Source organism: Manacus candei, unplaced genomic scaffold (genome assembly GCF_025592945.1).
Source record: "Manacus candei isolate 608988 ecotype Guabito, Panama unplaced genomic scaffold, ASM2559294v1 h1tg000037l, whole genome shotgun sequence".
Classification (NCBI taxonomy): domain Eukaryota; kingdom Metazoa; phylum Chordata; class Aves; order Passeriformes; family Pipridae; genus Manacus; species Manacus candei.
In genome coordinates this window covers 14,168,649-14,194,337 of record NW_026138085.1, presented here as the reverse complement: position 1 = coordinate 14,194,337, position 25,689 = coordinate 14,168,649, and the positions used below count along the sequence as shown (strand labels likewise).

Here is a 25,689-nt window from a genome sequence, read left to right as displayed (position 1 = left end):
TGCAGGGTTCATTATTCCACACTGTGCTCCTACTACATCAAGAGAACAGTGCATCCCTCGTGTGCTGCCGGCTCTGCTTTGCAATACATTTGTCATTTATCAGGTCGCTTCTGCAAGTGCAGTATCACTAAAACTTCCCATCAGATGCTTTGCTGGGTCATAAGAAGTAAATCCCCAGGTTTGCTTATTAATGTAAGATCTCAGAGTGGTACCTCAGGCGTGTGGTAAAACACGCCACATACTTTTGACTTACCATGCAAATTTCTGTTGCTACCAGATAGCAGAGCCTGTTGAACCATTTCACATAGGCCTCAAGGTTACTCGTCTTCTTCTGTTCACTGAAACAAGTCTGGGGGGTGAAAAAAAAGCACAGAAAGATCTAACTGTGTTCCAGGTAGCTGGCTGATCACTAAGATAAATGCTGCACAAAGGTGATGATGACTGGCCACATCTCTCTCATGCACGTGGTAGACTGTGCACTGAGGGCCCCTTTTAAAAGTCCCTAGGTGGGTGGGTGGGTGGCAGAGGGGGGTCCAGCTGAGTGTGTCACACTGCTGGTGTTTTCTGTACCATTCACACTGGGGTACAGAAAACAGCCCGTTTTGCCTGCAGCAAGTGTTCACTGACACTGGCTGCACTGACCCTTGCTCACTGGGATATGATCAGCTGGGGCATTGCAGGCTTCTGACAGCAACAAGAATATGCAGACAAAATAAGACAGGCACAGCCTTCCACAGCATGCCCAGTCTGTGGCCTTGGTTCTGGGACTCCCTTCAGTAAATGCAATCACCCACAGCCCTTCTCTGGAGGGAAGAGACTGGAATTTAGTGAAGTGTACAAGAGATAAGCAAGAGAAAATACAGTTCTAGTTGGTTCTTTATGAAAAAACACCAAACTATTTCCCTGATTGAGTTTTCAGGAAAACAGGCTCTTAGTGAGCTCCTTGAACAGGTGGCTGCACTTGAACAGGTCACTTCAGAGATAAGAGCCATTACAGGAAGCACATTTTTCACTTACTTATATACAACTGAACATAAATTCTCATAACTGATACAGGCTGTGGGAGCAGATACTTGGCTGAACTCTTCCAGTTTCTTTGTCATCAACAGATAATTTGAATTCAGAGGAGTGATAGGGCAGCTTGCACAGCCTGAAGATGTTGCTTGGGATTATAAGAATTCAAGTCCTTTTCCCAGCCCTAAGTTGTTAGACAGTCCATGTAGGACACACAGCTCTCTGGAGTTCACAAGATTTGTTTGAACATTCATTAACATCCACTAGAGGGTACCAGAGAATACTGATTTTTTTTGTTTTATTAGGATGATCATTTCCCAGCACTACTATAAACACATGTCATTAAGAAGAAAATCACAATGCATAAGCACAGATCCATTAATGTCAATGGGATCACTCATATTATGTCAGGCAAACAAATGACTAAGAACCCCTTCAATAATGAGGCTTAATTGGATTCCCAAGGTAATTCCAAGTAAGAAAATATTCACCTGTGATTCTGTTTACAGGCGTGTTTAGAAACAGAAATCACAGTTACCATGCTATGGAGGAGCAAAGCTTAACAAAGCTGGAATTCTGAGGTACTTTATGAATACACTACATATACAGTAACAGTGTATTTTAAAAGCATCTCAAAAGTAAATGTCAGCAAGCAGCATGCAAATACCATAAAACCCAAAGGAAACCCAAATCAGCCCCAGTCTACGCACAGCAGCTGCTTTTCACGAGCTCTGTTTCTTATTCCCTGTTACAGCAAAAAATACACAAAACCCCATTTTTGTTCCAAATATGGTATTTCCATCTCAGCACTGTTGTCCTGTGCCAGGGTGTAAGGACCACAGATAATAACACAAAACTTGTGAAAAATGTGCAGCAGTTAAAGTTGAGACAGACTGCTTTTTAAAGGTTAAGCTTTATAAATGGCAGCAATATTTAGCACCTCCCAAGCATCTTCCATCTGCAACTCAGAATGCTTGATAAACATTCATAAGTGAAGCCTTTTGAAACCCTCGCACAAGAAAGATGTTTAATATGATCTTCAGCTGGAGGGAATTCAGACCTGAGCCAACTCCCTGTGCTCAACAGGGGTGTTCTTCACAGGTCAGGGAAAATGTGACTCCACGTAGAGGGTTTGTGCTGCTACACAGGGCAAAGGAGCTGGGGAAGGGTCTGGAGCACAAATCTGATGAGGAGTGGCTGAGGGAGCTGGGGGGGGGCTCAGCCTGGAGAAAAGGAGGCTCAGGGGGGACCTTCTTGCTCTCTAAGACTTCCTGGAAGGAGGTTACAGTGCAAGCGAGGGGTTCCTTCCTAAAGAATGTGACCAGTGCTCAGAATATCTGGAAATGAATCTCTGTCATTTCCCTCACCCTGAAACCAACTGCAGAATCTCTGTGGCTCTAAGAAGAAGAATGCTGCACTTCTCATCCATCCATCCATCCATCCATCATCTTTTCACCATTACAAGCTTTGTGCAGCACTACAAACACATGTTCGGCATCCAGTGAGGAAATTCTGCCACTGATGTATGATCTCAGTGGGAGCCCACATGCAGTTCAGGGGAAGAATTTTCCACCCTCTTTCTTTTCAGACAATATGTGAAATCTCTGACTCTCCCTCTCCAGCTAGGAAGTCTCTTTCCTCATTGAGGCACTCACTGAAATGCTGCTTCAGACCCCAGTGGAATCAGTGGAAAGACTCCAAGTGGCTTTCACAGCCTTTGGATGAAGCCCTGGTCAGGCACTCCACTCCCTGTGGTGCTTTGGGTTAACAGCTGTTGTGTGGAGAGAGAGGAGTACGTTGATTCACGATGCACTGACTCATTACTGTGGTGTCTGGGCACACACTCTGGGCATTACATCACATCCCGAGCCTCTAAGCCTTCAACAGAGGGAACAGACATTCCCTGGATGTGTAAAGCCACAAACCATCCATCCCAGTCAAAGCAGGTTGGGAGGAACAAGCCAGAAAACAGAACATCAAGGTGCTGGCCAGCCTTTTACTCTCACCAGGAAGGAATGGCAATGACCTGCCAGGGCAAGCTCTGCCAACAGGTCCCATCCTTGATGGGAGGACACAGGTCACCACTTGGCCTGGCCTCGGTCAGCACGTGCCTCAGGCCCTGCTCTTGGGGACCTCATCACACCAGTTCACCTGGGCAAACATCACAGGAGACACTTTGCATGCAGAGAAACCATACCTTGGTGCCATCCAGAGGGTCTTTATGTACAAATGCCTGCACAAACTCCTCGGGTCCAATGTGACTTAACCTTTCCTGTTGGGGGGGAAGAGAGAGGGAAAAAATCAGAAAGCACCCCAGAATCTCCTATTTTCCTTGCTAAGGCATTGCCATTATCTGTCACCTCTGAATAGTGTTAACTGAGCTGGTAGACAGCCAACCAACACTACACATTAAAATTCATAAGAACAATTAGAACTATTTCAGCAGAAAGAAGAAAATGAGCATAAATATGTCTCATTACTGACAAGCCACAGTAAGAGTCCCCTCCACTGTGCTGGATGCACAGGGCTCTATCTGGGAGCCAGCAAATCTCAGTTCTGTGCTTGATGCTGCCTCAGACCTGCTATGGTCCAGCAAATAACTGTTTTAAATAAGCAGCAAATAATTCTTACTAACAACTAAGCATCAGACAGTTTCAGTGCAGAGTACTTGGTGTATCACATGTAGTAATGAAAAAGAAGGCAGAGAGCATTGGTTACAGTACAGTGGAATGAAAACCTCTAACTGCATCTGTTTTAAAAAGGCAGTGATGCCTCAGTTACAGGGAATCTCCCCTTGGAAGACAACTGTACTATGGAGGAAAAAAACATAAAAGCAAGAAAAAGACTCCAGGCAAAAGGAATTCTACTCTCTGGCTTAAGTTACATAAAGCAAAGAGAGCCAAGCCTGCATGTTCTGAAAACTAACCTAGGTGAGATGATCCTATATTTGGGATTTCTGAACCATTCCACTTCTTGACAATAGAATATCAACTACCTTCAGAATTCCCAAGGCTAATTTCATGATATTCACTCCAATCCACAATCCATTTCATGGTTTGTTTTTCCAGCCTTCCTTTCAAGGATGAACAGTGTCCACAGGACAGGCAGCAGGGAGTCATCAGAGCAACAGGAGATCTGCAGAGGGCAGCAATGTTTTACATTCTCCTGTGCACATCCAGGAGGTCTGCAGGGAGGACCTGACCCTGGGAGAAGGGTGTGCAACACAACAGGCTGTCCAGTGTTTTGGCACTGCAACTGGAGTGATTACCAACAAGAGCCTGTTTGGGAGAGGACTGCAGCCCAACGGGGGGAACAGCAGGACTTCCTGTGGGTGGTATCTGCACACCCAAAGGGAAGAATGAAAACCATATCAGACAACTCAGATACTTTGTGTATCAAGAGGAATGGATTTGAACTGCTAAAATTCCTTCCAAATTGACAGAAGGGTTAATGACCAGCCATTTCAACAGCACCTGCAGGTTGTGGGGCTCTGAGCACCTTATAGAAGTGACCTTCCTGGGACTTGATCTTCCTGGGACTGTGATTCACATTTCACAAACAAGCAAGCTGAAGTGCAGTGACCCTCCCCAACACGCACAGGAACACTGATTTACAGTTTTCTTCCCAAGCATCCCTTAACCTGTCAAACCCTGCCTCCTGCTGCAGTGCTGATACAGCATGGGATGTGCTGCAGCAGTGCAGACATTTTTTAGTTATGTCTGGAATACTTAGCAGCTGATGGCTTAAAATAATACCTCTGGCTGCAGAAGTTGGGAACCATTCCCACTTACCAGCTCCACATGTGTCAGCTGCTGAGCCAGAGTGTAGGGGTCACTGCAGACACTCAGGATTTCTCTCTGAATTGATGGGGGTTTAGTTTTAAAGGCAACCAGCTTGTCAGAGACAGCAGCACTGATCTTGACAATCCCTTCTTGCCCATGGCTGAGGGTGGCAAGCTTCTGATTCAGGGTTTGCAAAAGCTGATTCATCTTTTTCCAGTAGGCCTGGAGAGACAGGGAGAGAAAGAAACATAAGCCACTTAGAAAATTTGACAAAGGAGTGTTTTTGTGCTGAATTTTCCCTTCTGCAAGATACTCCTAAGCCAGCAACAGGTCACCATTTTATTTCCAACAAGCCTATTTCAGAATAACCAGTTGGCTTAATTACAGTTCTCTGCTCTGGACCACAGAAAGAGACTGCAGTCAAGAGAAGAGGCAGGCAGGACTGGTGGGTTGGGCTGGCACTGATACTCCCATATTCCTGCCAACATCAGGGTCAGAGGAGAGGGAATGCTACAACATGAGTTACTGCAGCTTTCCGGAGCACAGCAGCATTCAGTACCTGTCCTTTATACCAGCTACGTGTTGGCTGAGAACTCTACCTGTTAATGGTGCCTTGTCAACTCTTATTTATTAGGAGTAAGAAATGTTTCTAACACTATTCTCTCCATCCTTTTGAGCTGAATGCAGCAGGAGCATGCTGCTGCTGCTGCTGCTTGCTACCCAGGTGGAGTGGTTGGAGCACTGTGTAGCTTGGAGTATTTAACATCCAAAATGTTAATTGCTACTGAAGGAAGCTCATACTGTATTCTGAGCACAGCCATGTGCTCAGCAGGATGATCATTACTAAGGTGCCCAGGTTGTTCTCAGAGCTGGAGCAGCTCCTTACAGACAATGAGTGGAGCTGCTGGCCATGGAGGATGGGCAGAAAGAAATTACTGCAGCTCTTCATGACTGACAGGTGCAGACATCACAGCACTGAGATAACAGAGAGAACAGGTAGATGGGCTCTAAAGACAAGGATTGATTGGAAATGCCCTTGGCAAAAGCCATACATGCAGGATGAAGTATATCCTGCTGAGGAATATGGTCCTATGGGTTTTCCCAGCCAGAGAAATGAGCACTGGGCATGGGTGCTTGCCCAATTTCAAAGAGCATGGTCACTTGGGAGAACAGTTTACAGGCTGCTGACTACCAGCAACTCTTCTGGCACAAAGACACACAGTGGAGAGATCCCCTGGCTGCTCATGAGTGGAATAACTCCTCGCTCCCCATCCAAACAAGATTTGATAATGACAAGTTGTCAGTAACATCAGTTTGTCATCTGTCAGTGAGGAACCTGGGCTGGCAAGGAACCAGAAGGTTTCACATTGCTGAGGACCCTCTCCTTCCACTAAAGGAAGACATCCTCTTCAGCTGGCCCAGAACGTGGGCCAGATAAGCAGGATGCAGACAGGTTTTTTTTTTTTTTGAAAAATAAAGCTGTTAAGTCTGAAATGAAGCAAGCATCTAGAAGGCAAGAGGACTTGTCTTGGAGAATGACAACACAGAATGTATTTGGAAGCAAATCACACAGGAAGAGTGAAAATTGAGTGAGGAAAATAAAAGCCCACCCTCATTTTTTATCTGTTATGGATGTGTATTAGCTCCAAGCAAAAGAGACTACAGGCCTTCTTCATGTAATTCCTCATGCAAACAGGTGGCCACACTTTTGATTTACAAAGACTGTTCCGGACTCAAACTACTGACCACCATCTAAATATTTCTCTGTTTTACATCCAGGTGTGTTTGCAAATCTGCTTATGAACACAATGTTATTTTTTAGTGAAAACTCAAATAGTGACATATTTGGTTTTTTGTGAACAAATTTTGTAAACAGGGAAATTAATTGGGGAGGGGGGGTGGGCAGGCACAGCACTGAAATCCAAGTTTTCTAATAAATATAAAACATCTGGCTAAAAGGCTTAGCTGGAAACCCAGTTATCTTTCTAAAAGGAATTTGGATGAGAAATCTTGGACCAGTCATGTCTGTGCAGCATCAAATTCTTCACTGTTTGGATGAAAAGCCAAAAAGCAGCACAAAATTGCTTGGAAGACATGTATATTAGCCAGTCTTTCAATAGATCCTTATCAAGAGATCTAGTTTCACTTGGTTTTGTAGAGAATATGGCACAAAAAACAGATATAGACAACAGTAATCAAAGACTCAGGTAAGCCAATCACTTAATAAAGAATGAAATGAGAGAGACACTTAAGGGACACAAAAAATTCCACAGAAATTAGACCTCTTGAAGATACAAGTGGTTGGGTGCACCCTTGCCCAGAAAGCTTTTCTGTGTGCATTGGAGGAAAAATTACAAAAAAAAAAAAAATTAAAAAAAAAAAAATCCTGCTTTTGCCCTTGTAAAAGCATTTCCTGCCTTCTTTAAACCACATTCACTAAGTGAAAACAACATTGTTCATTACCTTCAATGTGTTGGTAATTATCTTGCCACAAAGTGACCCCCCACTGTACAGGGGCTGCATGCTGGACTCCATCAACCAATTTCACTTCACTGCCACATTAACAGTCAAAAGAAGCAACTACTGTTTAATATTTAAAGAAAATGTTTCGTTCTTAACTAGGAAAGTTCCTCTGAAGACAGCAGGCCTCAGCAGGTGGTTTAGGAGCTCAAATTTTAATTAAAATTTCTAGCTCTAAATGCAAATCACAGCACTTACTCAGAAATGCTTCTCAGCATGGACACCTTTCTAAGCACATCACAGAGCCTTCAGAAAGTGGACTCTACAAAGGACAGGAGCACACACTGCAGGGGAAAATCCTGCACTGACCTACATGGACTGCATGACATCACAAATCTTTCAGTCTTTATTTTCTGTGGTTCACAACAGGAACAACTTTCTTCCGAACAACTAACGGGCACCACCACTCTTCTGTGCTGTCCCTTAAAAAAGGAAATTTGCATGGTAGGATATGAGCTGTTTCTTAAATTAATTATTGATTTTGCTCAGGCATAATCACTTGCAATCACAGTGCCTGGTAATATCTGAAAAACAATGATTTGAGACTAATGTAGTCGAGGGCTCCCAGGGCACCCACAAGCATTGGTACACAGCCATGCACTCTCCAGAGCAAAGGTGTGCAGTGCTTGCTCAGGTTAGACAAATAAAACTATTGTTTTGTATGCAGAAAGTTGATTTACTGTATTTATGGCTCTTCACCAGGGCAACTACTGCTTTTAAAGAGCACACACAAAGCCCCTCTTCTTTGCCCTTTGGCTGGTTCCGTCTTCCCAGTGGACATGATGTTGGTGGGTCTGTATGGGTTTCTCTCACTGATGCTGAAGGGCTGGAAGGCACCTTTTGTGGTGGTTGGCAGGAGCAAATCCATTGCCTCTTCCCCTAGAGGGAGTTTCACTACTCTAGTTAATGGAACTGAAGCCACCTGGGCTCTTTTCTGAGTTTATTTTTGTTCCCTTCACCTCCATCACTGTGTCACACAGCTTCCCCTTCCCACCCCTTCTCTCCCACGGGCTGGCCAGCCCAGCCAGTGGATCCAGGCCAGCCTACAGCTCCCTGAAAGTGCCAGACATGATGCCAGCCCAGCCCAAGGGCAGCTGTTCCCATTTCTGACATATTTCATGTGCGTAGGAGGGCCCAATTTCATTTCTGTTGTGCTGCAGCCCTGCTGATTCCTTCTCTCCTCTCTCAGCCTCATGGGTATGTTCTTGTTGTTCTACTGAACTGCAGCCCTCTGTGGCTTGAGGCCAGGCCTTCATGTAGCCAATGGAACTGAATTCTTCCACATCCCATGGTTAACCTAGAAGTAATTAGAGACTCTCTGTGTACTATTTGCTTATTATTTTCGTGGACTTTGTGGTCTTTTTAATGTTTCTGAACTAATTTATGGGGTTCACCCACCTGAATTTGCAAGCACGTCTCCCAGAGACTCCATTCACTGTGACTTACTCTGCCACACACACAGCTCATGTTTGAACACTGAGACCATACAGACATCTACCCTGAGCTGCTGCTCAGCAGGCCACACACTGCTGTCTTCTGCCACCTTCATGCTCCCAGAGAAGCTACATGTTCATTAATATTTGCATTCTCTTCAAACACAAGAACTTAAACCTAGAGAAGCTGTGGATGCCCCATCCCTGGAAGTGTTCAAGGCCAGGCTGGATGGGGCTCTGAGCAACCTGGTCTAGTGGAAGGTGTCCCCACCCATGGCAGGGGTATTTAAGGTCCCTTTGAACCCGAGCCATCCTGTGATTCTGTGATTCTAACCTGGGAGATCACAGCTCTGTTGCTATTTGAACTGTCACCAGCACATTCAGTCTATGCTATGCCTTCATATATTCCTTCTGTAAAATGGGAATATTGTTATCCTACAATTCGATGTGCAGTAGATAAATTCCACTGATCGCTCTGATGTGTCCCCATGTCACTGCCAAGGAGTACCCAAAGTGAGAGATGTGGCTTTCAGGGAAGCTACTGCAGGTTTTTCCCATTGTAGGAGAATAAGACTGTGAGAGTATCTGGGAAGAGGCATGGAACAGAATGTGGCAAAAGGAGGGAACCAAGTGGAAAAATGAACTTAAAATCTTAACACAACATCCAAGATCAGGCATCCTCACCTCATCACACGGGGCTATCCTGTGAATCATGTCTTTCAGATGGCCAATCATCCGCTCTTCCTGAAAGTCATACGGGAATGTCTCTGTCCACTCCGTCAGCAGCTGTAAGATTTTGGGTCCAAATTTTCTGATTCGAGCCTGAAATGGAAACCATTGAATGATGGACAGGGATTGAAATGTGTTTACTCCTTAAAATCTCCCAGCAAATACGTGTGTCACTGAACGTGGGGCCAGATTTTCAAAGAAGGCATTTATGGTTGCACCTGCAAAATCTGCCACATGCATACAAACAGTGGGGTGCACAAATTATACACTTGGGCATGCAAAATACACCAGCACTTAGATGCATGCACAACTGTCTGTTTTACATGCAGATTTAAGTATTCTGCACATGCAATTGTCTGGTTTATGGCTGGGTAGACATTTTGTTGGGTAGACATTTTGTTGGTGCAACCTTTATACCTTTTTCAAAAACGTCTGGCCTTTTTAATGATTTGAACCATTTGTTCCCTTTCGTACTTTCAACCCTGCTACATTTTCATCCTTCTCTGAAAAATTGATTGGAATGAATTTCTTTACCAACCAAGAGGTTTTTTTTTGCTTCTTTGCTTTCTGGCTGTATGAAAAAACTACTTAGTGACCAGTGGCAGATGTAAGATGAAGAAAAGACCGACAAAACAGCAGCACTTTAGTAACTTGACCTGGGCTACTGATAATGTTGCTCTCTTCCCATATGAGCTCAAGGTCATGATAGGACAAGGACACTCAGTCATATAACACACAGCTGATATCCACTTTACTTTTGATGTAGATTTATCAGAGGATGCAGCAGTGGGAATAGTCAGGATGATATGGGGCAAGGAGGGAAATGTGGGGAATAGCACAGTTGGTGCATTAGTGTTATCTCAAAAGATGGCCAGCACAGCTGCTCCCAAAGCTTTCATCCTCTGTTATCCAAGAACATGTGAAAAGAAAATTGTGTTAAACAACAAACTGCATTTTTATTTACAGAAAACAAGACTGAAACAAACAGCCTTCTTCTGTATCCTATGTACTGCAGCTAAAGTGTACCCTGTAATCAGGAAAAATTATACTCTTAAGCTCCCCAGCTCTTTGTTTTTCAACCAAGGTGGTTAAAATGCATATTTCAGCTTTCCACCAACAACAGGTTTCAATGAACCACATCTCTAAAAATAACTGCTGTCAGCTAGCATTAAGCTCAGGCTCAAAGACCAGCAGGTGGCTGCTAAAGGGAAAGCTTTATTGAGAACTACAAAGGTCTGGGGAGACATTTGCTCCAGCTGTGTAAACTGTATTTCCAATCGATGGAGGGGACTTTGTGCAAGTCACAGGACACTGAGGATGGGAGGTCTCTTGTGTGCAAAGTTTCAAAGTGGGCCCCACTCTCAGGAACACAAAATCAGTTGTGTCCCACCCACCCTGTGTTACTACAAAACACAGATTCACTCCAGGCAGATAAGAGATCTTTGTCATAAGATAGCTTTTCTAATTTCTTGAAAGTGTAATGAGCAGCAAAACTGTGCAACGCTCACATTTTAATCCTCCTAAACTTGTATCTGTCATAGAATTAGAGAGCAGAACCTATCACAGCTTATAAAACCTGTTTTGCTTGGTGCACTTCACAAAAATATTTCTATTAACAAAGAGCGTACGGGCAATCCAAGTCTCAGATTGCTGAGTAGTCTGGTGAATGGCTCTCCACAGTGAAGGCAGAGCTCCTGTTACTCATGCAACCAGGTGCCTGTGCAAAAACAAGCACAGGTGTTCAGATGTTGGTGACTCAGTATTTGATGCCAAAACCACTGTTTCAAAGCTGGAAAGGCTGATCCTGAGAATCATTTCAGAATCCTGGGGGTTCTGGAAAGTTGCAACTAATGCATGTTCTTTCCCCCCCTCTACTGCTCTGAAGGTGCATCTCCTGCTCCAGGTAATGCACAGGACAGGTCTTCAATGTACCCAGGAAAGCTTGGGCAGAATCCAGCACTGAACAGGATCCAGTGGGATCCGTCACCACCGTGGCACTGCCAGAGGGTGCACATGTGTTGCTACACACTGTATCAGCCTGCACAGTCCCTGGGGCAAAGCAGGAGGAGTGCTGAGGCAGGAACAGCTTGGATTTTCTCATCTGTTTGCCTGTCACAGCCTCACTGCTGTTTCCACTCGTTCCTGGTGTGCCAGGCAGTGCCGCCGGCGTGCGGCCAGTCTGTCAGCACTGAGGTGAGTGGGTACCTGCACACTGTTACAGAGTGTTCAGAGGCACAGGGAAGGCCAGGAGGAAATATTACTGTGCCAGAAGCAAGAAAGGAAAAGGGCAGAGGCATTGAGTAAAAATGGGAGAGTGGTGTGTTGACATCTGCAGCTGACAGTGAGTGAGGTTCACGTCCTACCTCCTTGCATCCCGCAGGCTTCATCAGAGCCTTAAAGAAGTTAAGAAGGAAAGTCACCTGGGAAGACTGAGACGGGGGAAAGGGAAAATTAGAAGAAGATTTGAAGTGATTAGTGCCTGGAGCACTGCTCTCAGACATGGATACTAGGACGCCTCAATGTCAGGATTTCAGCGGCAGCCGTCATCCTTTGTGAGAAAGCTTCATTCAACCCAAAGGGAGGCAAAGGATACAGAGCAAAGCCCCAGAATTCTCTGCCCATTGGAAACACCTCACATTTTTCTGCTGCAAAGGTAAACTAACCTTGTCCAGCACGGGGTCGTCCAGCCGCTGCTGCTCAATGCACTTGTGACAAACTCGGGACAAAAGCTCATGGGGTTCGATGAAGAGTCTGGAACTCAGCAGGAATGTAAAGATATAGGCTTTCTGTGGGAGAAACACAAGCAGACCTGCTGTAAGCAGCCACACAGTGGGTAATATTGACCATAAAAGCCCTGAACTCCACAGTTTTTGCGTTTTCACTGGGCAAGGCCTTTATGTCTGGAAGACATAAGGATTCCTGACCCTGAATATGGAACTGGTTATACTGGGCACAGGAGGCAGTGGTATCTCTTCTCCACAGCATCCACTTCCAGCCCTTGCTTGCCTAAATATCCAGCAAAGACAGTGTGTAGGTCACTCTGCAGAGGCAAGCCCAGGTACAGCAGACAGCACAACCAGGATACTGGGAGCCAGTAAATCTAAACGTGCAGACACTCAGGAATCTCTGTGTTGTACTGGGTTGGGAGCTGCAGACACCCCCACATTAGCCACATCTTGCTCCTGTCCTGCAAATTGCATCCAGCCTGTTTTAACCAGCATTTCATTTATTCTACTAACTCCCCAAAATTCATTTCTATCAGCCAAGTCACATCATATGCAGTTCCACATCTGTGAAGCTGTGGGAAGCAGGTCTGCTGGATAAATCCTTGGATTATTTAAATTATCCCAGCAGTGAATTTAAAATATATGCATGAAGCCTCAGTTGCTTGCATCCTGACCCTGCCTGGCACCTGAATTATCTTCTTTCCCCCAGCCCTAGCCATGCTCCTGAGCAGCAGGTATAATATTACATATCACACATTGCTTAATGAAAATCTCACAGCCTGATCTGCCCATTACCTATTTTTATTGCCTTTCTATTCCTTTTTATTTTTTTTTTTTAATTGAGATGCCTCTTCATTACTTACTTTTAGCTGATCAGAAACTGAGCTCCGGGTAATTTAAAATATGCTGCCTGCTCTGCATTGATAACTTTCCTAGTCTTCTAAAGTGCCCAGAAGTCAATGCTACTCTGTGCTTTGAAATACAAGCCTTTCCATGGAGATATATTAGCACTTAAAAGTCTTCCAGTCAAACTGTGTCTGAATTCCAGGGAGGATGTGCAAAATCCAATGAAGTCAATAGCTTGCAGGACCATAAACCTGCTTCCAGTTTAGATCCTCACACTGCTGGTGAAGAAAAACAATATTCACTGACAGAACAAGGATTAGGATCTGGGCTGTGCTGTCCAGGGACTGCAAAGCTGGTGTGACTGGAACCCCAGGTAAATTATGAACCCATCAGAAGAAGCATCTCTGTTGTCACTGAGGGAATGCTTTGCACATAACAGGCAAACCTGGCTGACTTCAGCAGCCACTGAAATTCAGCTAATTTAATACCAGTTCAGACTTGGAAGTTTTTTGCTCCAGTGTTCCTCTAAACCTCTCTGGGATGCACTGCTATTTTTGAACTGTTCCAACTGCTACATCACTAATTCATCACCAGGACAGCTCCCCCCAACCCTGCTCTCTTATTTAAAGGCAGTATCATCTTTGGGATCTGCTTTTTCATGGGAACAATTATAGAGCAGTGAAGCAGCATTTAAAGCAATGCATCAATTTACCAAGCTTTAATTGTATGCAGCTTTTAAATTAGCCTTCTTAATTCAAAATTTAACACATTTGCACTTTTTGCATAAAGTGCTGCCCCAATTCATCAGAATTAAACCGTTTATTATCCCGTGAATTGCTTACTTCAGGGTAGTAATCAGTGGTAGGTATCAGATGCTGGATTAGAGCATCCAGAGATGCTGAGGTAAGGTTTCCATCCTGGAAGATCAGTCCTCCTTGTTCACCTTCTTTCGAAGTATGTAGATGAGGGCTGAAGCCACATGGGGTAAACATACTGGTAGAACTCAGCGTTTGGGGCATGCCTTCCTGCAAGAGAGAGACAAGACCCGTCAGACTCACGGCCACTTCTGTCTCCTGGTTGATTTGAAAAACACAAGACACCAACGAGAGTTTCTTGTTCACAGAATTAACACAGTCCCTTCATGATAACTGCTTTTATTGTTGGCATTGGCAGATCATGCCTGTGATGGGAAGCACACAGGAAAATGTGACATTTTGAGTTGGTTTTGGGCCAGAAAGTGATGGCAGCTACTTTGGGCTCCCAATCCCAACAAGAGTGTCTGTGGTGATTCCCTTTCTGCTGCCATCCCTGGTCAGTCCCACATAGGAGAGGAGAGATACATGGGACTTGAATTCAGCAAGTTCCTGAGCAGAATGGAGCAGTTTGTTTGAACCTCTGCCCTCCCGAGAATGAGGCAGAGAGAACTGAGGGAGAGAGAAGTAGAGAACAGAAGTGCCACCTCAGGCTTGCTCAGGATGGACCTTGAAAAGTGCCCTGTGGCTCCCATGGGACAGAGGAGGTGTCAGAGTGAGCAAGGAGGTGGAAACAGGAGCAGAAGTCAACTGGGGGAGGATGGAAAAATGAAGTAAGTTGGAGAGAACAGAGATAGTGGGAGCTGATGAAGAGATTAAAGAGCAGGGAAAAGAGAAATGAGGAAGAGGGAGAAGGCAGACACCTGCACTATATTTGGAGCCTGAAGTTAGTCAGTCCTAGATCTATACTTAGGTACTAAATAAATGTTTCAAAGAGATCCTGAGCACTCATCCCTTTCACCAGAGATGCAGAGTCCTCAGCACTTTGGAAAAGGAGGGCAGGCAGACTCCAAGCACATAGCCCAGTTTCAAGCTCCCTGTTTTACGGTTCTCTGGGTTTATCAGGCTGCATTCTAGGCTTCATCTCTTATTTTGAGGTTTACAATCAACTTTAAATGTTCCTTCTGTTGAGCAAAGTTGTTTTGTTTTTGAACTGATGCAGAGGTATGATAGATTTTGCCCTGAGAGCTTTAAAGCATCTCAAGCTGCCTCTAAAATCCTCCCTGGAAGCTGCTCCTCAGCTAAAGGCAGCATTACAGGGCATGGACTGGGAAAAGGACAGTGCATGCTCCCTCACAGGTCTGCAAATACATCATCCTGAGCAAGGGACCCTTCTGGGACCTGACTATTTGGTTCTGTTTGATTTTACCTCATGCAAGGGAGGATGGGAAACAGATGAGGGGTGGGAAGAGTACCAGAGCCAACCCCTGGTGCCCCGAGCAGCTGCAGAACTTCTCCCAGGACTCCAGCTCTCCCTTCTGAGCACAGCCTCTGCCTGCTGGAAGAGCAAGATCTGCACCCCAGGGTCTGCTGAGCCAGCACCAACCTCCCACATCGGAAGGGCCACAGGCTGGCAGTGCCTGTTGCTGCACCTCAGCCTGTCGAGGCTCAGGCACACTCAGCCAGCAGACACACCTTAGTTTTTAATATATCTCTCTGCCCTTTTCTGTATTCTGTCCCATCTGCTTTCCTGCCTCTTTACCATCCCATACAACTCCAAAAGCTGCCCCGTGGATTTGGCTCAAAACTTTGAGTTTGCTTTTCTCCCTCATGTATCGGCAGCCGTGCTGTGACCCAGACAGTCAGCTCAGCTTCAGCTTAGAGGTACAGCACGTTCTGGTCACTCCTGTAAAACCCTCTCTCTGCCTGGCACAACCCATCTACTCCTCCAGTTCAGGCTGCTGCGCTTTGCCAACTCAGAGCCACCCCGGGCCGCCCAGGATGAGAAGGGCAGTGTCCTGTGAGCCAGGCAGGGTGTGAAGCCCTGGGAGAGGCTGGGAGCTGGGTCCCAGCACCGTGGGAGATCAGGCTTTACAAGCAAAACTTGGGTGACTTCATCCTTCAAAGGAGGGACCGTTCCCTGGAGCCAGCGATTTGATCACTGCATCTTATCTCCTCCTGGGAGGCTCACACGGGCTGCCTCTGGGATCTGCAAGCACCAAAAAGGAACCAAAATGCCAAACCCAACAAATTCCTGTGACTGAAAAATAAAATACACGTTGGATTTTAGTTTAAAGACCAGAATATCTGAATGTCATCCCAGCCAGGATGGAAGCTGAAGTATCTGGTTTTAATGAATGTGCAGATGTGCCTGCTAATAGGGTTCTGAGAACAAATAATTGCTGCTTTTTGTACACAGCTTAGACTCTGTGTAGTAAATGGGAAGCACTGCCAAATCCCATTTGTTACTTCTAACATGCTCTATGTTATTGCTTGTTTCTATGGCAATAATCCCAAGAAGGATTTCATGTCCACACAGATCAAGAAATAAATCTCATGGACATACAGCTGTCTAGATGAGGAAAAGAGAAAGTTGAAACAGCTGTGAACTTACAGGACACATCCTGGCTTCAGCATGAAACAGAACTCACAAGTAACGATTTATTCGGTGCAATCCCTCACTGTCAATGCCATTTTTATTAACAAATAGAAACACATCTAAACAGGATATTGCCTGAACTTTTGCATCTTATTACATGAGAAATCTTGCCGAAATATATAGTAATGTTTTTGAAAAAGAAGTTACCTTTTTTTTTTTAAACTGAAATGAAACAGCTGTACAACTGTCACTGGGACATCCATCCTGGGTGTTGTCAAGAAATAAAATTTGACTTTTTATTAGAAATTTCTTGGTCTAATCTCAAGTTTTCAGGCAAGGTCTGTGTCGTATCTGAGCTGGCACCTGGTCGCTACCTTACCTGCCACCAAAGAAGACCCGAGGGTTTTAACTACCTGCCTTTTTGTTCTCTGTTAACTGGTACTATTATGCTCACAGCAGGATGAGGCCAACTCTACAAAGACTAAGAACCTCTTGCACTACTAAGCTTGAAAGTAACTAACATTATTATTTGGCAGACAGGAACATAGGACAGGGACTTCTCTGCTCACAACACCTAATGTCTTTTTTCTGTTCATGCATTTCCAAAGTTTTCTTTTCAAGAGTATTAAATAGAAACAAGATCTTTCTTTGAAAGAGCCCAAACACACAGCTGCTTGCAATAGGCAGAGGATAAGGCTCTGCTGTCAATCACTCCCAGAATACAGAAACAAGGGAAGCACTGAGAGGAAAACAAACAAGCAAACAACCTCAAGGAGATTTGTCTTATTGTACTGACGGTGGTTTGGATGATGGAAAAGGCAGGTGGTGTAGACAGAGGCAAACCCTTCCCAGAAGAGCACAGTGACAGGATGAGAGGCAGCACCCCCAGGCTGCAGCAGGGAAATTACAGCTGAAGAGAAAATCATCCCCTGAGCACAATATGAAATTGGAACAGGGACCTGGAAAGGATATTCAATTCAAAGAATTTTCAAAACTCAGCTAAACAAGACCCTGAGAAAATGTCAAGCCCTGATTCAAGCATGAGCTCAGACTAACGACCATGAGACATCCCTCCTGGTTCTCTGTGATTCCAATACACACCTATCTCAAACTGTTTAGTAATGCCCCCATTCTGAGCTTTATCATATAAACCATGGCAAGCAAAAATGGAGTCCAGATTATCAGATATTTGTAAAGAAGTCCACCTTGGGCATAAAAACTTTTTTCCACTTTTCCCGGAAACAAAAGCTCACATGTGGTAAAAACGTCTCAAAACCTCACTTGAAAAGCACTTGAAGTTAAACCTGAAGTCAGCAGATAAGTGCTTCCATGAACTTCAGTCCAATTCAACACACAGTGTTTTGCTGTTCCTCTCATTTCAGAAGGAAATCAGATTCCCATTTCAATTGATAACTGGTGCTCTGGAGGAGGTGCTGTGGGTGAGATGGTAGTGAAGGGCAAACTTCCACACCCCAACATGCAAAATGACTGATGATACAGGTGGCTGCCCACACATGGCATTTAAACTATCTCTGTGCTCTGAAGGACTGAGATCTGGAGATGGGAAAATGTGTCTGCACTGCTTAAAACAGCAAAAAAGAAAATCCAGGGGCAGACACTTTCTGGGACTGGTCTCCATTACACAGGACCTCCCTGTGTGGGAAAAGGCAGGGCACATGGCTCCTTCCTTGCCTACAGAAAATCAAGATAATGAATTGGAAACAAGAGCAGATTGGTCTCAGCCTTATCTGGACAAAGGGAACACAAAATGCTGTTTAGCTGGTAGCATTTTGCACTAATTTTACCAAAACATTGTGTCCACCAGCAGTGGCACAGAGCAATCAATAACCCCAGCTCTGAGCAAGTGGTGCTGAGCAAGGTGGCACAGGAGAGGTTCCTCCTCACTTGTTGGGGTACTTTGCAGTAAGGTGTCCTCATGACTCCCTGACCCCAAAAATGAGGAGGACAATGGTGTCACACCGGATCACAGTGGGCTCCCAAGTCTTGGGTTGTATGTTCAGTTCTCTGATTTAGCAATGCAACAGCTCAAGCAACAGCTTGTTCAACTGTGGCTTTTTTGGATGATAAAATCTGGTTTTCTGGAAGTCAGCCTATTGCCACCCCAGAGGAAATGCACTTCTGGGATGTTATGCTAAAAACTGGAACAGGAAACCTTCTCCTGTATTTATTTCTACCTCTGCTCTTTTTTTTTTTTGCTGTTCTGTTTAATTGCTCATCATTCATGGCTTTTATTGGCTGTAACAAAGTGCTCTTTTTTTGCATTCCTTTGATATATTTCATATGTTCCTAAGACTGGAAATTGAAAAGTAATGGCAATAACTGCTTTTAAATCTTTCTGCACTGGCCAGCGCAGCTCAGCATTCCACCACAGTGATGAAAAGAGGCAATCCATAGACACTTCTCATTACAAATTATGCTGCTTACACAAAAATATTTAAGGACTTGATTCACTGAGCTAAAGCCTGGAACTAAAGGATCACCACACAGGTAGATGTACCTATCTATATCTGCAATTGCCTTAAAACCTCCAGAAAACCAGCGCCCAAACCTGCAAAACCGAGCAGGGCATGGCTTAAAGGGCTGCACATAATGCCAGCCCACTGATCTGTGGAAAGAGAGGTTTGAGGTGCTAGAGGATGGCTGCAGGCTGCCAGCTCTGCCTGCCTGGGGCCAGGCAGGTGACCTGCAGCAGGGCCACGAGGGTAAATACTCACCAGCCTTCCCCAGCTCCACCACCTGCTGTTACCAGTGTCCCCATGGCAAGTACAGTTAATGCTTACGTGGACACGAAACGTTCAGGAAACATTTAATGTGGTTTTCAGCGGCTTTGATGTGATAAGTGTTTTATCCTTTATCAAAAACTTAATCACGCTGTTTACTTTTGATCCTCATTTCATCTCTGCCTTCCATCTGCTCTGCCTCTCTCAAGGGGAAACAAGAGCTGGTACCATGTGACGAGTGGAGCGGGGCTGCAGACTTATCTTCCCACCCACTTAACTTTCGGATTAACCAAATAAATAAAAGCCTTCCCACTTCAGGGATGAAAGGCACGAGCTTCTGACAATCTCCCAGCAAAATTACAGGAGCTAAAGAGGATGGTAAGGGAAGGTGTGGAGAGTGGAGTGTCCAGCTGTGCCATGAGGGGAGGTCCAGTGAGCTCCTCCTGACAAGAACTCAGAACGTGTAAGTCAATGCTCAGTGAGCACAGGCAGGGGATAAACCAAGGGTATAGGAGACTCAGGGTCAAGCATTACTTTGGTAAGGCACAGACTTCAACAAACACACCTAATCCAGAGTGAATTGGACTCGTTCCTACTCCCATCTGTGAACCAAAATAGCAAACATCTCCCATCCTGCCTCAATCCTGCAAAAGTCTTACCTGATCAAACATTCACAAAACCCACAGTTCAAGGAAGTGGAGACAGTTCACAGTAACACACTCTTGAAAAACATCCTGGAGAAATCTTGGACACCTTTAGCAGCCAGATCTACTACCCAGCCATCACTACATGGGGAACAAATCCTGCTCCAGGTTCTCAGCCAGGACAACACGAGACACACTCGGGTCTCATCTGCCTCGGTACCTGCCTACCCCTGTCACACAAGCCCTACATACCAGTGAGCTCAGCAGAAGCTTCACTAGCAGATGCTCATTTTTCTTTACATTACTTTCAGTAATTTTCCAGCTATTCATCTTTGCAGAAAAATATTCAGAAGATAATGATAACGAGTTGAAATTCATATTTTTCTCTGCTTCTTTTGTAGGGAGGGAAGCAGAGGAAAGAGGAAAAAAGAATTCTAGTGTTTCAGAATACAAAAGGAAAACCACTGCAAAGTAATTGCTTCCAGTTGTCAAGGCCATGGTTATAAACATTTTCTCAGCAAGAGTACCTGGCATTAGCAAACTCAGAGTATGCTGATGTAATTAGGAAAATGGTAGCAGATGTAGCTTTCTTTTCACCTTTTCAACAGCCCCTAAAACATTCAATTTACAGCCCACAAAGTTGTGAAATTGCTGAAAACTCAACCTGTCAATTCCAGTACTGTTGGAAATGGTTAAATAAGCAATATAATGAAGTTTCTACATGAGTTAGAAACACAGAGGGATCACAAGGGACAAGAACGGTGGGACGGGAAAAGTAGGGAAAAACACTTAACTGCAATATTCTCCAAACCCAATAACAGTAATTACATCTCAATGTGGGCTTCTTCCCCTTTCCTACCCATTCCTTGCAGCAGCTGAGGCACTTTACTGACACTCCCATGAATGAGATTGCAAGAGCAGCAAGTGAATTTAAGGCTTTGGGTATCTAATCAGAATTAGATGACAATTCGATTTCCTTTGATCCCACCTGGTTCTCACCTCTTACTCATCTGCCCTCCCAAATCACTTCCCTAAAGAGTTCACCCATGTGGAGCCTTCTTTGGGTGGAGGGGAAGGAAACCTCCTGACAAATCTACACCAGCAATCCCAAAAAGCAGCCTCGGGTAAAGGAAAGGGAGTAGAGCAGTGGAGAGGAGAGGACGGTTCTCCCACAGCACTCCAGAGCAGGGGAGGGATGTGGGACAGGAGCCTCAGGGTGCCCGGAAACCTTTACTTCTTTTTCTTCTGTAAAAATCAAACTCCACAGAAACTACTGGGCTCTACAACTCACAGAATTTACTCCAGGCTAGAACAAGAGCTGTTATTCTCTGAGATAAGCCCACGGCTACACTGAAAGCTGCAGCAGAGCCGAGCGTCTGTCTGCCTGCTGAATTTATTCCATCACGTCAGTAAAATGATCATAGAGGTAAAATGATCTTGTACTAGAGGTTTATGAGAAACGTCTTGCAGTCAAATCCTGTGGTGAAATAACAACTAACCAATTACCTCAAAATCTGATGGACAAGCCTCAGAAAGAGGTCCAGTTATAGGTAAGGAGGCATTAAATCAATTACCAGCACAGTGCAAGCAAGAACGAGGTCACCTTGCTGAAGGAATATTTCTGTTTATGCTCATGTCAGAGTATTTTGCTCGATAGAGAAAAATGAAAACCTGATTATCATGAATTTGGTAGACTGGTCTGAAGCAGAACGTAAATCAGAAATGAGGAGATTTATGGCCAATTAAATTGAACTCCAATCAAAATCCCATTCAGGCAACAGTTCCCTGGAGGCTTCAATTTGTTAGTGCCACATTTTTTAAATAATTTTCTTTTTCATGTAACATCAGCAATAATAAAAGCCCTTCAATAACAAGCAGAGCCATGAACACATTATTTATCTTAAAATGCCATCATCGCCTGGAATCAGACAGCATTGAAAGGATGTGCTGTAACTGCTCAGGAACAACCCCCCCCCATAACACTGCAATGGTGTAGAGCTTTTTTTTTTCCTTAGTCTCAGAGCAATTTCTCTTTTCATAAATCTGGTTCAAGTCTGAAGTATTTCTCCTGAGTAAGAGGGAGCTGGCGCTGACCCCGCCATGAGACCCAAGGCAGCCTCTGATGTCTCAGACTCTTTCCCAACACTGGGTGTGCACGTGACACACACGGCCCGTGGCGTATCTGTGCCTCATCATTAGCAGATTTTTAGTATTATTAGAAGGAGGACGCCTATCAACATATTCCAGATGCCCTTGACAATATTCAAATGTATGCCAAAGGCAGCAGTCTGGATTTCTCTCCCTTTAAGCTAGGAAATCTATTTTCTGCTCTAATGTGCCTCTCTCCCTCACGACTCCTCCTTCCTCCCAAGTTCCTGGTATCCTGGTAAAACCCTCAGACAATATAAAAATTATTCTTGTGCATAGAGTTGGGGGAGTTTTAAAGAAAAAGTTATCTTTGCTTAGAAATTATCCTTTATCCTTTTCCTTTTTTTCATTAAGGAAATAAAGAGGATAAATAGAACATAAATGGAACAAGGAAAATGAGAGTGCTTAGGGTGGGAATGAGTTACTGTACCTTTAGTTAAACACAGAATTGTAAAATCAGCCCTGAGTGAAGTCAGAGCTCAACCAGGCATGGACAGAGAGGGAAATCCCGGAACAAAACCATGCAGGCAGCATTCCCAGAAACCACTGACATCAACAGGAGCCTTTTGGCTCAGTTCAGTCGTCGTTGACGGGCCACCACTGTGACTGCCTGGAAGTCAGTCAATGGTTGGATTTTCTTGTTTCATCAGTGGAAGTGGTGAGGAGAGGAAGTTACTTAAGGATAACTAACACTTGTCAACCTGCGGGGCTGTGTGGTTTTGTAGGGCAGTCTGGGCTGTGGCATCGTCGAACTCACTCTTAAAAACGAGAAAGCTGCTGTGGGAATTTTATTTAATAACTAAATAGCCGGGCACGACATCACGACTGCCCTCAGACCTCAGCAGCCGCCTCCTCTCAGGAGCAGCTTCTTCCAGGCCAAACCTGGAGGAAATCAGGGCAGCTCAAAAGCAGCACGGCAGAGTCTGGCCCCCGCAACACCAACAGCTTTGCATGAGCAAGGACGCCTCCCCCCAGCCAAATGAATGCTGTCTCCACCGCATGCTGTCAGAATTACAATGGAAGGCCCGTAAATAAAACAAAAATGCAGATCTCAGTCCTCCTCTCATGACATCTTGGTGAGAACAAGCCCTGACAGGAATAAAAAAAACCTCCCACACTAAGCAAAGCAATTCTGCTATTTATGCAGAAGGAAGAAGGAAAGCTGTATATCAAACAAATAATTACAAGAGCAGCTTTATCAGTCCCTGCTGATTACTCTCAGCTCGGTTTGATGATTCTGCCAGCGCTCCGCAGGTTGTTCAGAGAGGTGGATGTCACAACATTTTACTTGCAGTTCTTTCATTTATTAGCACCTACTGCTACCTGTCTCTTAGTCAAAAATCTTGGCATACATTTAGAAATTGGTCTCCTGGAGTCTGTCAGGGAGGTTTAAAAACCTATAAATCATATTTTTATATATACACATACATCCTCAGACAGACTCCACATGTGAATATGAATGCATAATGATGTATTTTGGGTGTTACATATGTATATGCAGTTATATAGAGGCACACACGTCTTTATGTAAGTGTACCCCTCCTCCTCAATATGTAAATACAGAAATTCAAGTGACTTGCTTGCCACTGCTCCAGTTTGGGTGGGACAACATTTCATTTGACTTCTTTTCTTTCCCAAATTTGCTAAAATATTAAATGGAGGAGGGTCTAATTTTTATCTGGCAAACATCAACAGCTTCTGAAGAGCAGCATAAGCTCTGACTGTCACCCATGTCAATGTATCACCCTTGTTAATTATACTGTATTTGAGCAATGCTCAGTTATCAGATTAGGAGCAAAAATCTAAGAGACATTTGTGCCAATTGCCACGGTCTGGAGGCATCCCTGAGATTTATGTCCAACTGCAAGACATCCTTTGTTGGGAGCACCTCTGTGGCCTGGTGTTCCCAGCCAAGGGAACAGACAACTGAGCACCTGATTCATGGTGCTCACACCCTCTGTTCTCAACTCACCTCCCAGAGCTGTGCCAGGACTGTGGACAGGAAAACCAAGAGGTCAGAGCAGAGCCGTCAGTGATGGATGCAGCCATGCAGGCTCCCTAGCTAAGTCCCACCTCTCAGCCCTGGGCAGGAGAGGCACTGATGATGACACTCAGACACACAGGACTTCCCTCCCTGGCAGGGAGGATGGACAGAGCACAGGGGCTACACCAGCACAGCCAACATCTCCTGCTTAGCTACCGATCCGGGTCATTCCGCCCAGGCAGCCTGGGAGCGCTCCATGCTGACGAGCAGGCTCCAGTGCTCTGTGGGTGACATATGGATGCGTCTCCCTAAAAGAAACGAGCTCGTGAGCTTCTGGATTTCCCCTTCTGGAGCACCATCTGTGCCCACTCCCAGTGCCACCACCCGCTGCCGCGGCGTGACCGGGGGCAGCCGGGCCCGCGCCAGCCCCGCGCCAGGCAGCAAAGCAGCATCTGGAGCTGCCCCCAAATTTAAGCACGTTCTCCCCAGAATAGGCTCAGTCCACACAAGCTCAACCTTCGTTTGGGCATGCAAAGAGTCTTCTGCTGACAGATTTTTCTCTGGCTGCGTTAAGTATTAAAAAAAAAAAAAAAAAAAAAAGAAGAAGAAGAAGAAGAAGAAAGAAGAGACTCTGCTGACATTTAGGATAACGCTGCAAGTCTGTAGCTGGAAAATAAATCCCTCTGCTCCAGAAAGAGGGAATTTGAGCTGCAGCCCAAGTGCTACTGCAGGTGAGGGTGCTGGGCCCACACCTGCTGGGGCTCCCACACCCCAGGGAAGCACCATGCTCAACCCCGACCACCTCTTCCCCAGGGGCAACTGGCAGGGGAGAGTCACTGCTGAGCTGACTAATTGCTCATTAGCCGAAATTAACTCTGCAAGACAATTCTGTGATCACTGCTAGAAGTCTGTCATTAAAAAGGACTGCAGACATTAGTTCTGAGCTTCCTATCAAAGCAGCAGCAATGTGATGCCCTGGCTTAGGGATCAACAATCTGCTCTGAGAGAACCACGGGAATCACCTGTGGTCCATCCACCCGTGGTCCATCCAGCTCACCCGCCTGCCTCCCACTCTGGCCACCACTGGATGCATCACTGAAAGGCAAGAGCACTGCAGAGGGCAGAAATACAACAGTTTGCTCACTACAGCAGCCTCTTTCTGCTCCTGAGTTAAGAGACCAGTTCATACCCTGAAGCACGAGATTTAATATCCATCCAAAACCTGCTATTGTTAGCGATTCTCAGTGCCCATATAGCAATTATAACCTTCAGGAACCAGCAAGCAGAACCCTTCCTAGAGCTGTGGTAGGGAGCTCAATGACACACACGTGTGTTGGAAGAGCTGACTTTAAACATTAGGAGAATAATTTTTTTTTCTTGGCATCATTCCACTGATTTTTGTGGTATAAAACCCAGGGGTGAGTATGGTCCAAGATATACACAAAATGAGCTAAATTCTGAACTGCACTTGCTGACCTCATAACTCTTCAGCTGTTGAAATGTGGGTTACAAAGCCAATTTCCATAAAGGACGTGCTCCGTTAACAGTGGGAGACTGTGCTGACTCGAGCTGTGTGAGCACACTACTGAGACATTTCCCACATAATCTACATTCATTCCATACTTTTTGGAAGTGCTCCTCAAAAGATGGTGTCAAGGGTGCAAATCCTATAGATCAAAAAGATATGTGACCCGTCAGAAAGCACAGAAAGCAGAGCTTTCTTAACTCGTTATTCTGGTGCTCTGAAAAGCCCCAAATAACACACATGGTT

The 25,689-nt window shown here is 45.0% G+C and overlaps 1 protein-coding gene across 2 annotated transcripts in view; it reads right to left on the bottom strand.

Moving 5' to 3' along the window:
* RASGEF1C (RasGEF domain family member 1C) overlaps window positions 1-25,689 on the bottom strand; it is a 71,644-nt gene that overhangs the window by 16,135 nt on the left and 29,820 nt on the right. For both annotated transcript variants that reach the window (XM_051793510.1, XM_051793509.1), the window contains 6 exons: window positions 13,893-14,075; window positions 12,142-12,264; window positions 9,434-9,571; window positions 4,806-5,018; window positions 3,212-3,286; window positions 254-349 (listed from right to left, as the gene is read on the bottom strand). In XM_051793510.1, the coding sequence (XP_051649470.1) occupies window positions 254-349; window positions 3,212-3,286; window positions 4,806-5,018; window positions 9,434-9,571; window positions 12,142-12,264; window positions 13,893-14,069 (822 nt within the window). In that variant the 5' untranslated portion in view covers window positions 14,070-14,075. The remainder of the gene's footprint in view (window positions 1-253; window positions 350-3,211; window positions 3,287-4,805; window positions 5,019-9,433; window positions 9,572-12,141; window positions 12,265-13,892; window positions 14,076-25,689) is intronic.